Here is a 13124-nt window from a genome sequence, read left to right as displayed (position 1 = left end):
GGAATAGGGCATATTGAATAATTTCCAAAATAGATGTACTATTTTGCTTATTACTTTGTCCCTCTAACGATCGTACTTGTACTTAACAGCCTTATAAAGGGAATTTTTAAACTCGGAAAAGAGTTGGCTCACCCTCTGGAAAACAATGTGACAATATCTATTAGGAGCCTTTAAAAATGCATACCCCTAACCCATTATGTTTATTGACAAAAATTTTAAAATAAAAAATGTTTGACATTTCAGAAAAATTTCAAACTAAACTATGAAAAGTTTTTAATGAGAGAACAGAATGCTTTATTACAGTAATGGTTTTTTAAAAACCAGAATAAAAGCCATCTATGTAGTGACATAACCAATATGCATATTTAAAAAAGGAAAAATGAGAAGAAAATGTTAATAATAGTTGGTTTTGTTCTCTGGGTGCTCTTTTTCTCCCTTCTTTTGATCTTTCCAATATTTTCCAAGTTTTCAATACTGTCCCCATATAATGTGGGATGGGAAATCATTTTCTTTTAAAGATTGGATTGTTAAAAATAGATTGTGTGGACCTGTTTCTTCCCTTGTAAAATAATACTATCATGATTTACAGCATCCCTCAAGTTTACTGCAAATAGCCAAGATATAACAAGTGCTGCAGACATTTAACCATCTTTCTACAAAAGCAAGGCTTGCTTCTAATTTCTGACCTATTAGAACTGGTTATTTTGAAAGAGTGATTAGTAGGGCGCGTGGGTGGCTCAAGTCGGTTGAGCACCCAACTCTTTGATAGCAGCTCAGGTCTTGACCTCAGGATAGTGGGTCTGAGCCCCACACTGGGCTCCACGCCCAGTGCGAAGCCTACTTTTATAAAAAAATTTTTTTTGAAAAAGTGATTAGTGATCCAGGATTGGTACAGAATGAAGTACAAAAGGTTTCCAACCACTGGTCTAGATGATCTCTCTAAAACACGTCCGCTCTACTGTTTATGTCATAAATCAAATGCATGCCTATTTTAAATTAAACATGGTATGCCTCTATAAATAGAATTCTTTAGAAACACATCCACTGTAAATGAAATGTAAGCCCATGGCCAGCCTACACTTTGACAAGGTCCTTACAAACCATTTTATCTATTCCTTAAAGGATAGTTGCCAAAATTATTATTAATTACATTAATTAACCTGTGGCCACAGATTATCAGGGTTATCAGTAAGTATGACATAAAAATAGAGTTCTGTGGTCAAATATGTTTTGGAAGTCGGGCAACACTGGATGTCTCTAACTGCAGACCTTCTCAGAGCCTTTCTATGCTACTCTGTCCTGTGAATTTCTATGAAGGAGGTACAGCACGCAGTCAACTTGAGGAGAGACCAACAGAAATTATCCAGAAAGGGGGGCGGGGAAGATTGGAGAAAATGTAAGACAATATCAAAAGATCTAGCATTTATGTAACAGAGTCTCAGAAGGAAACAGAAAGAAAATGGTGCAGAAAAAATATGTGAAAAAGTAATGGACAAAGACTTTTGAAATTTGGTGAACGAAAGACATAAATTTATAGATTAAAAAAGCTCCATGAAAGACTTCCTAGATATGACATCAAAAGCATAATCCATAAAAGAAAAAAATGGTACACGACACTTCATCAAAATAAAAATCTTCTCTGTGAAAGATATCCTCGAGAAAATGAAAACACAAGACTGGAAGAAAATACTTGTAAAACGTAAAACAGATCTAAAAAAAAAGGACTTGTATCCAGAATATGTAAAGAACTCTCAAAGTTCAATAATATGAAAACAAAGAACCCATTTTAAAAATGGACAAAAGATCTGAATAGATACTTCACCAACAAATATACAGAAGGGAAATAAGCACAAGAAAAGATGCATATCATCATCAACCATTGGGGAAATGTAAATTTAAACCAAAAGGAGGTGTGCTACATACCTATTAGAATGGCAAATATCAAAGGAAAAAAAAATTGAGAATACCAAGGGCTGCCAAAGTTGCATAAAAAAGGGAACACTCATTCATTATTGATAGGAACATAAAATTTGAAAACCAGCTTGGCCATTTCTTAGCAGGAAATACATACACTTACGAGTCAGTAATGCCACTCCTACGTTTTTATTCAAGTGAACTGAAAACCTATATTCTCACCAAAATTTACATATTTATAGTGTTTTTATTCATAATTGTGAAAACTGGAAACATGGATGTCCTTCAACAGGTATATGGACAAACACATTGAGGTACACCCATAAAGTGGATTACTACTTGGCGACAAAAAGGAATCAACTATTGCTAAATGATGACACTCAAATGCACCATGCTAAGTATAAGAAGCCAGACTCAAAAAGTGAGTCCATTTTTATAGGATAGTCTCTAAAATGCAAAATTATAGGGGCAGGAAAAAAATATTTTAAAAAAAGGCCAGCGCCTAGGGGGAAGAATTAAACACAAAGGGGCTGAATAAGGGAACTCTGGGGGATGACGGCACTGTTTTATATCTTGATTTTTGTTACGGTCACACAATTTTTTGTGCTTGTCAAAACTCATAAAACTTTACAGCAAAAAGAGCGAATTTTCCTGTATACAAATTATAACTTTAAAAAAAAAGTTAAAAAAAAAAACCATGATGTTTTCTTAAATATGAGAAAATAAGCTACAAACAGTATAAAACAAAATCTGTCAGATCAGCTGCCAAACATTCAACACAGAGAAATGATCCAGTTTATCTACTATCTATTGAAAAGTGAATTAAAACATATAAATGTAAATTGCTCTATCATTCTTTTGCGTTATCATCTGAGCCTCTGTCAGCACCCATAAAGGGTAATGACTTTGATTTACAGGCAAGTTAGCAACACTTCCACCAGCTAGCAAAGTCAGCAAGAGCCCTGTGATACTGAGATATTTTCAATGTGCACCTAAACACAGAAGACAGAACGTGAATGTGCTTAGAGAAGGATAAGAAGTGAGACAATCCAGGGGTCTGGTGTTAGTATAGGGAAATACTCTGGCTCTAGTGTTTTAGAACCACACTGACGGCTGCCAAGATGGAGTGGAACAGATAAAAAACAATCTGGAGTAAACGGAGGGATTCGGTGATATAGTGTCTAACACATAACCACAGTTCTAAAAATAATACAAAATACAGTCATTCACCTTAATAGAATTATCTCGTAGGCCACTGATAATTTTTTCATCATCATACTGTAAACAGTAGACACCTTTACTATTTTCAGAGCGGCACTGAATCCTCTGCAAGTTGTGTCGTCCACACCGCCAGTTAGATTCTATAGTCTAGGGGGAGAAGGAGGAAACAGATGAGTTTTTGTGAATCAACTATTCTATTAGGCTTCAGACTTCAGTGTTGCTTCCAGGAACATCGTACCAGATACCCCATCTTGGTCTGCATAACTGTCTGTGGATAGGAGTCATGCTCTTTTCCAAGTAAGACATTAGCCCAACAGTGTTTTTTCTCAAGTGCTCCCTGACTGTCTGGCAACCGTCATAGGATTTCCAATGAGTTTGAGCTGGGTTTGAAAAAAAATAGCCTAGACAGAACTCAGTATGTTTAAAGAATGCCTTTTGCACCCAAAACATACAAATAAACAGTAACTCACTGGGTCACTCTCTAATGCCAATTAAAACATTTTAACCATCAACATTAAGCATATACTGACAATCTATGTATCCATCCAAAGCACTGTCTTCATCATGGAGAAAGGATATTGAACCACCATCACATGCCAACTACTACAGAAAGAAATTTCTTTGGCATCTACTTTTAATCTTCTACCAGACTGAAAGGTCCTTTAAATAATAAGAATGGCACGTTTCTGCCCTGGATTCTCATTCTTTCATCATTCATGTAACATCTACCAAGATGCTACATTATTCCGCAACACTGACTGCGCTAGGCGCTGGGGATGAAGAGGACCCGGAGCATACTGCTTTCAAGGGAGCTACCGCTCGAGGCACACAGGTATCTGGAACTGGACAGACTCTAAACATGTTCATTTGGCTAAACGATCCACACATTAACCTTGGAAAGATGTTCTTATGATTTCCCTTTTGCAAACATGGAAAGAGTTTTAATTTCCCGAGGCCACAAAACTAGTAGCTGGACTAGCGGGAAAGTATACCCAGTTCTTCCTGACACAGAGTCCATGTTTTCCACTAGAATATGCAATGTCTATAAAGAAGTATAGTCCTAGCTACTGAGGCAGTGAACATAGAGCATAAGATCAGTAACAATTCCAGATAAAATATGAGCGCCAAATGAGTGATTAAAACTCTAAGTGCTGTAGGACACTTACATGAAATAAACAGTACTATGGACTACGGACTATGGCTTCACCCCAGGGGGCAAAGGTTAATGACAAAGTGGGTCATGCCCAGAGCACTCGAAGCCCTAACTGCTTGGTAGTGGATATGAGGCATTTTCAGGATCAAAGGACACTATTTCTACTAAGAAAAACCAAAGCGTAAACTCCAAATCCTGGAAATTAGCCGGCAAACTGGACTAAAATAATTGGTTACACCCAAGTTAAGGATACAGTTCGAAAGATTATCTCTGAGTAGTTATCTGAGTAGCTAAAAGTTTAATTAGTTGTCTTGCTGAAGGAAAGTGACAAATCTCAACTTCATTCACGATAAGCACTTAATTAGTGGCTCTGCTGACATCTAACAAACTGTATTTCCTCTTACGTTGAAGGCAGTGTGCTTCTGTGGGCTCTAAAATGTTAAAATGTTCTGAATGTTATGTGCCAGGTACTATGCTTTTGTAACACTATGCTATGTGTTTTAAACGTTGTATAGCTAATTTAATCACCACAACTCTGAAGCCGAAATTATTGTCCTCATTTCATAGAAAAAGAAATGAAAGGCCAGAGATGGTGATATACATATGCCTAAAAAGGAAAATGTTCCATCATTTGTGGCCTTTGTACTTAGCACAGGAACCTGGAAATCTAATCCCTGCCCTCAAAGGGCTCCTATGTACAGCCCTGAGACAGGGCAGGATCACATATTTCCAACACCCATGGGATGAAGGCGGGGCCATGGAGACGCAAGGAGCGAGAGAACACTCATCTGCCCATCTGCTACCAAGTCAGAGCTTCTTAGGCAGCATCATCATTTCTAGTAAGTCTGTAAAATGTGAGAAATAAAACCACATTCCAAAACAAACAAACAAACAAAAATAATTCACCCCACTTCTGCTACTGCTACCGACATAGATAACAGATCTGTCTGTATAAGCAACCTTCTGAAAAGGGGTCCAGAAAAAAAAAAAAAAACTTACTTAAACTGAACTCAATACTTAAAATCACTCTTAGAGAACTAACATATTTTTAGACAGTGCCTGAGCCACCTCAGCAAGCTAAGTATACCAGGAAAACGCTGACTTAGGAGACAGATGTATTGGTAACAAGTCTTACTCGCGGCCAGTGACTCCTGGCAGTGGTTACTGATGTTCGGGCCACACCCTACGAGGGCCCAGAGTTGCTGCAGAATGCATGACTCCATATAAACCCAAAGTATTACAAAGCTGACTATGTAATATATCTTACACATATATATTGGATTATTTTTTAAATTCATATAGCTGCTTTTAGTTATAAAACAATCGCTTTAAAATATTGAATCAGTAAGTAGCTTTGTTACTCTATATGTTTCAATGCAAAGGAAAAGTACACTGACTATCACATGGGAGACTGAAAAAAATAATTTAATGTAAAAAGAGGAAGTAGAGGAATCCCCATACCAAAAAGAATTTCCTACACGCTCTCCCCCTCTTCGGAAAATGTTCTCTAGAACTGGGTGACTTGATTACAGTCTTTTACCGGACCTAAAAACCTAAAGATACAACAGAGAAGACTGAAGACAAGCTGGGCTGAGGCAGTAGTCAGCCCGGGGTGCACACATTCCCGGAGAGTCTGGACAGAGACCACCACCCGACGTGAAAGGCTGAGCCATACCCTTGATCTCTGGCCCTCAAACAAGAAGCAGAGGCCAGGAACTCTCAAAAGCTCTGCTAGATAACAGGCTCTTCTTCTAAGTTGAATGGAAGTTAAGAAATAGGAAACGGCTTAGCTTCTCAACATTCAGAAAAGAGACTAATTTTCTAAAATACAATTCTGAATTTTAAAAGAAAAGGACTGCCAGATAATTCTTCATGGGTCATTTTAGGAAGCTCCCACTTAGGGCTGTGTTAAAAAAAATTATTAGGTTCCTGAATCCCTAAACACTTGTAGTTTGTTTCCAAATGCCAAGAAAGGGACACTAAACCAGTTCAGGGAGCTGATCGTTTTGCTGAACACCAATCTCATGTAATTCCTAAAACTTCACTCTTCTCAATTCCCCAGGCCACCCACAAAAGAAAGCAGCACTTCCTGCTGACTGTGCCTGCCCCAAATACTACCTACCACCATATTTGACGACCTCAACTCTTACTAGAATGTTTATAAGCCAGGTATTTATTTATTTAACTTTAAATAAATAAATAGGCCTTTAAAAATGTAAGACAGCCCACTGTGGTATAGAAAATACCTGAGTCAGTGAGCAGCTTTGGCAAATGAGCTGGGACTGTCTGAGCTGCAGTTTCCTCCTCTGTAAAAAATGGGAAAAATAGTATCTACTTCCTCAAAACTGTTCTAAGGATCAAGTGAGATTACGTATGTAAAGTGCTCGTCACAGTGCCTCACATGATAGCAGTGATGCTCTTCCTTGTCTGCGGAGAACACTGACCAAAAGGAGTAGGCCGTGACCAAAGAAAATCTTCTCACCAAAATGTCAGGAATGGGTGTCTCGGTCTAGGCTGATATTTAACGCTGCTAGCCCCGAGCCCTCCCTAACCATTCCCAGGAAGAGGCTCAGCCTTCCAATGCAATTCCACTTCAACTCCAGCAGCAGGGATATAGGGCATACACAGGTGTACCTCTTTAATTATACAGATACCTGCCATTTCACTTAGACATCATATGATATGGCTACTGTAGAGGACTATTTCGTGTTTTTGAGAACTTGTAAAATCCCCTTACCCTGTGCAAAGTTTCAAAATACTGGGAAAGTAGCCATGATACACAGAGTATACAGCGGCATTTAAATTGGCAATAGAGTGAAAACAGATGTCTGAGTATGGAGGAATAACATTATTTTTAGAAGCCTAAACACAACTGGGTGGGTGGGCAAGTTTCAGCATTTTCTGGTCAGGACAATATTAATATCAAGTTTGCAAACCACAAAAAAGCTCCCCACTTTCCCTGAATAAAATGTGGTTTATTAAAAGGTGCGATACAACAAACCATCATCTTACCAGTGGTCTATTCCAAGGAGAGTGCTTCAAAGGCTTTAATCCAGTGAATAAAAAGAGGGAAAAGACATATTACATGAAAGAGTTTGCCACTACTCCGAGATGGCAACAGAAAAAAATCCAAGTTCAAGACAGAATTCTGATTGACTGGAGTCTATTATAACAACTTGCATCTCTCTCCTGAGAGACGTGGGGGGCAGGGGGGGGCATGAAAAGAGCATGAGCTTTGGACTAAGAATCTCAGTTTTGATTAATTTGAGAGCTAAATTAAATCACTGTAGCAAAGCACCTAATAGTAAGCTCACCAGTAACAAGAAGAAGAACAACCGAGACTCTAGATAGTAGAGGAAATATGGCTGCTTCCTTTAGGAATGTGCCTCAGTCTTTCCAGGAATTCCTTCTCACCTCAGAGGTACTCTAAACCCTCTCTTCTCTCTGTGTGGCAAGAACACCCATGAGAGATGAACTTTTGCAGAAAGCTAAGAATTCTAATTTATTCTCCCAGACTTCATCTCTCACATCTTTATTTCCTGAATAATGGGGATTGGCCACACTAAGCTAGATTCTCTACTTCTTTCTTAAAAATTAGCCAATTTCTGTAAGTCAACGTGGAAGGGCAAGGTCATCTGCTCATCAAAGTCAAATCTGGGAACGGACAGATGACAGAACCCAGTACATGAAATAGAGCTGTCAAAGCAGAGCAAGAAAAAGAAAGAGGAAAAGGTGTTGTGAACTGGCAACTTTGCAAAGCACACGGGAACCACACAGACTCTGCAGCTGTGTATGGGCAACTGGGTAGGGGGCACAAACATCCACTTAGCATTCAGGGGTTGTAATTTATCTTTTAGCAATGTGATTAAAACCCTTTTAAAATACTACCTTTCCCATAACTGGAACTAAAATAGGCCAATTAATCTTATCTTAACTCAAACCCTTTTTTTCAAGGATGCTGAGTACTCACACCATTGGGGAAAGATGAGAAGATCACCTTGCAAAGTCCACAGGCATGCAACAACATACCTCTTTCTCCTTCACTTCTTGAACTTTCCAACTTTGAAAATGACAAACAACAACACTAAGCCTAAAGCTAGACAGATCTCAGTTAAATTCCCATCTCTTCTCTTAGTCTTAGCTTCCCCTTGTTACAGATGGGGATAATATGTACCTTGTAAGAATTAAATGCAATAATCTATGTAAGTCACCAACACAGTTCATGGTATACTGCAAAGGCTCAAAAGAGGGTACTGTAATTATTATGTTCTGCCATAAGAGTTTCATACCAGCCATATGGTCAAGAGCCAAGCCCCTGAGTCTCCATTTGTTTGGTCCATAGATCACTGACACAACTCTTTACACGTGCATCCACCCTGGACAGAGTAAAACATACTCCCAGAACAGAGGTAAAGAACTCTATTTTGATGAGGTACCAGTGATCCGTAACACAGAAAGCTATATTAAGTGCAGAAGAATACAAGGTTGATCACAGACTGTTGTTACTCACTAGCTGTGTCATCTGGGGCAAGCTATTTAACCTTCTTAAGTTTCAGTTTCCTTAACTTTAAATAAAATCATGGCCTACCTTTCAAGGCATTGTTCAGAGTGTTAAATGAAGTGTATTATAAAATGCTTCACCAAGTATCTAGCACAAGTAAACACTCTTATTATATGTGTGATACATTATTTTTTATTATTACTACTATTAGTGAATATACCAAAGTATAAAACATTATCCCTTACACTAAGAGATCTAGCCCACAAAAATCTGGAGGAGACTCTTGTGGCCAACCAGTGGGTTTTCCCAAACCACAGTTTAAGAACCGCTGGGTAGACCACCATGATGTAGAGGTTTTGTATCAAGTAGGGTTTTCCCCCATAGCTCCATTTCCCTCACATCTGCCTCCTCCACTAACTTTAAAATATTATTTCAGCCTGAGGAAATGGTTATGGTAGGTGGTGTCACATGCTATCATGCTACAGAATACTGAGTTCATACTATTGATTAAAACAGTACTCACGAGGATTAAATAAAATAATCTACGTCACCAAAATCTTCAGCCTGATCAAAGTTCTTCCAGAGTTCCTGTTTATTAATACTGACTTTCAACATTGTCCTCATAACAAAGGACTTGCTAAAATTATTCAAGGAAACTTGGAGATAACTCTGTAAAGAACAGTTGAAAAAAAAAAGCAAAAAGCAATATAGGTTCTAATATATATGCACAAGCAATATCTGAGTACAACTATCTCGGAGTAAGAGACAGCCCCTCTCCCCTGAAACACACACACACACACCCCAACTTAAGATTCAAGTTAACACTGTGTCACAGCTCCAACACCGTGGAGCAATTTATTCTAAGGTTTGAACTGCCAACAGATCAACTAATTCCTAAACTTTATGATTTGTCAGGCAGAAGTTTTATATATTTAGCCTTCCCTAAAAGATTATTTTACAGCTCATTTTAGGGAGCTGTCTACTCAAGACAAGGATTTGTTTTTTAAATATGATATTCTAGTCACATTGAGATTTACCATTAGCCTAATGATTCCATCAGTTCACATCTGCCTTCTAGGGGGAGGAGGGGACTCCCCAAAAGGCACATGTTTCTCCATTAATGAATTTTGGCACAATAACTTTTATGTCTATCACCTGGGGGAGAGGATTACTTCACATTTGGGAAACTGAGTATAACTTTATGGGTGATACAGCACTGCCTAGCAAAGGCTAAACTTTTCGCCAAGGAGGAAATACTGAAGTAACCAAGACCTGCCAAGAACACATGTGAAAGAGTTAATGAGAAATGCCTGTGCATGTCTTTCCTGGTTCAAGGAAAAGAGCTAAACAATAAAACTGAACTAATTAGAACACATGAATGATATCAAACATCTCCAATGTTTCTCATCAAGTTTACAGAGTTTTACTGGTCTGGTGAAGTTACACTCACATCCAAAATGGTCCAGGAGCATAATATGCTCTATAAAACCCACTTAACTATTGCTTAGAATCATATTTGAGTCATTTTTATGAAAAAAGTTATGGGAAATTTACAGAGGAAACTGAGACTGTGCCTTCTCCAGTTCCCTCGAGGTGGCTCAAAATGTAAAACTGCTGACCTGAAAAACTGTGCCTTGGATTCTGGAAAATTTATCAAATCAGAATAAAAAGCTGACTTTGGATTCAGGTTTTAATTAACTGGCAACCTTGCAGATGTATTTCACGTTTTAGAAAAGTTAGATCATTTTTTTACAAACAGGCATTATCTACTCTGAAGAATGGCTACAGATTATACACTGATTATGACACATTTGCTTCAAGAGTTCAACTTAAAAAAAATTACCAGCTCCATGTTGCTAGATCAAAAAACACTCTAAGGCAACATAAAAAGTTGAGAACAAGACACAAAGAGCCCATAAAACAGATAAATCATAAAGTTACCTCTATATCCTGGATAATCTTTGGGTATAATGACCTATAAAATGAATTGGGAGGGCCATCTGTAGGTCTGTTCTTAAACAGGTACTGATCCCTGGCAAATAAAAACAAACAGATGTTACATTTTTGCACATAAAAGGGTGAATTTTATTTAAACATGGTACTTACAAAGATTCTGTATCTTTCAACTCAGTTAAAAGCAGGGTTTCTGACCGTTAAATTCACACATTAGACACAAGTTGTACTTTAATTTCCAGCTCTGCCTTTTATTTTCTGAACACCCAACAGATATTAATATAGCCTTTCATTCTATAATTTAATAAAAAATGTTAATGAAGCTTACTTGGTACACATCAAACTTCTTCCCATGAAGAAAATATAGCCCTAACCCTTACTCACACCGCAAGCCGTACTTCCATCGGAAACACTCTCTCTGTGCTAAGTGGGCCAGGTTACAGAGGTGTACACGGCTCTAAAGCTGTATATAAGTTAATGGGTTATCTGAAAACTCATGCCCACTATGCCTTCCACATCTTCGATCAGAAGCAATGACAAATAGCAAAATGGCATTATTTGACTTTCTTATATTTTCTTTTTTTCTTATCTTTTGGTAATAGTATCATCATTTAAGAATAATGTGAAAGGGGGCGCCTGGGTGGCTCAGATGGTTAAGCATCTGCGTTCGGCTTGGGTCATGATCCCAGGGTCCTGGGATTGAGCCCCACATCGGGCTCCTGGCTCAGCAGGGAGCCTGCTTCTCCCTCTCCCTCTGCCTCTCCCCCTGCTCAATGCTCTCTCTCTCTGTATCTCTGTGTCTCAAATGAATAAATAAAATCTTAAAAAAAAAGAATAATGTGAAAGGAAAACCATATATACATAGGTTTGAAAAGGTAAATCACTCATTCAAACTATATAATACTTCCTAGCGGTTAATACTTATAAAGGAAATATGCATTGCAAAAGAAATTATTCTAACAGCTTTAACTCCCACCCCACCCCACCACCACTCCAGACCACTCCTCTTTCCCACCTGTTGAAAAATGGGCCAACACATTTGTCAAGTGTAACTGCTTATTTAAGCAGTCAAACTGACCCTATGTCCAAGGAACTTTTTTCAAGGGAACAAGCAACCCAAGAACTTACCACCCTCTTCTTTCTGAAAGCCCCTTCCATAGAGGGTCAGTGCGCACCATTCGTTCAATCAGCTTCTTCCAAAGCATTCCTTCAGAGATCACTCGCTGCCATTCTTTACATACCAGCTCTGCTGCACACAGAGATCTGGCGTCCAGGTAAGAAAGAATGTTTTCTGCTATGTGGTCTAAGCCTTGCTCTACAAAATAGAAAAGGCAGTGAAGGAATGGGAAGGGAGATGGAAATGTACCAGTCACCATTTCTGTAAAGGGAAGAGGAATAAAGAAATCCTGAAGCAGGTAACATACTTGAGTAATATCAAAAGTTCTGCAGATATACAAGTGCATGAGTACATAAACACATACGCTTCTTTTTGGTTCTGAGTTTTTAAGATAAAACAATTGCTGGCAGGGCGCCTGGCTGGCTTGGTCGGTAGTGCATGCAACTCTTGATCTCAGGGCCATTGAGTTCAAGCCCCAGGTTGGCCATAGAGGTTACTTTAAAAATATATATACACATACATATGTATGTATATATGTATGTATATGTATATATGTATGTATATACATAAATTTATGGCAACAGTTCCTGCGTGTAAAAGCCGATCCTGGACAGTTTTCTATTTATTTGTCAGATATTATGAAAAGAGACTTGTTTGCATTTTCTTTTACATAACTCTTTTACAAAACCACTACAGGATAACGATTCCTCAAATTTTACAGATGAGGCACAGAGAAGTAAAGTTCTCAAGATTTCACAACTATAGAGTAGTAAAGCCTACACTGCAACTCTGATCTCTTGCTCCTAAGTTGGTGTTCTTTCCCCCTCTGACCTACCATCTCTCGTAACAAATCATCCTCTTAATACATGACCTATGTGAATCCCTCGGAGCCAAGGAGACAAAAAAGGTGAAACACTGACACAGCTTAAAAAGCTTATGAAAAGTTAAGTGACAATCTAAGAGTTAAAGTCAGGTCTCCTTAGATGTATTTTTGTCAATCATTCTTCATCTCCATCCTATGGAGGTAAAATCCTCAAAAGCAAGAACCATATATGCCTACAAATTCTTCAACCTTATGAGGCTTATCCCAACGCAATGCAAGGGTCCTCCCAAAGACAACTAAGATTCAGAGTCTGCCTGACACTGCCATGGTGTCAACACAGTCAACATTGTGGCCACCTGCAAACTCCCACCCTGTGGTTCTAGTCAAGCCCTCCATAACTACAAAAAATAAAGCTCACCCCCAGGCCTACTGCAGTGGTGGG

At 38.4% G+C, this 13124-nt stretch overlaps 1 protein-coding gene across 4 annotated transcripts in view; it reads right to left on the bottom strand.

Moving 5' to 3' along the window:
* The window catches only part of FBXW11 (F-box and WD repeat domain containing 11), a 122007-nt gene that overhangs the window by 17962 nt on the left and 90921 nt on the right, over positions 1-13124 (bottom strand). For all 4 annotated transcript variants that reach the window (XM_028102671.1, XM_028102673.1, XM_028102670.1 and 1 more), the window contains 3 exons: positions 11871-12057; positions 10731-10821; positions 3145-3282 (listed from right to left, as the gene is read on the bottom strand). In XM_028102671.1, coding sequence (XP_027958472.1) covers positions 3145-3282; positions 10731-10821; positions 11871-12057 — 416 coding nt within the window. The remainder of the gene's footprint in view (positions 1-3144; positions 3283-10730; positions 10822-11870; positions 12058-13124) is intronic.

This window comes from Eumetopias jubatus, unplaced genomic scaffold, assembly GCF_037043125.1.
Source record: "Eumetopias jubatus isolate StellerSeaLion01/CBP00866 unplaced genomic scaffold, mEumJub1_p1.0 scaffold_5, whole genome shotgun sequence".
Classification (NCBI taxonomy): Eukaryota; Metazoa; Chordata; class Mammalia; order Carnivora; family Otariidae; genus Eumetopias; species Eumetopias jubatus.
The sequence above is the reverse complement of the archived record's forward strand: the minus strand, read 5'-3'. Positions and strand labels throughout refer to the sequence as shown.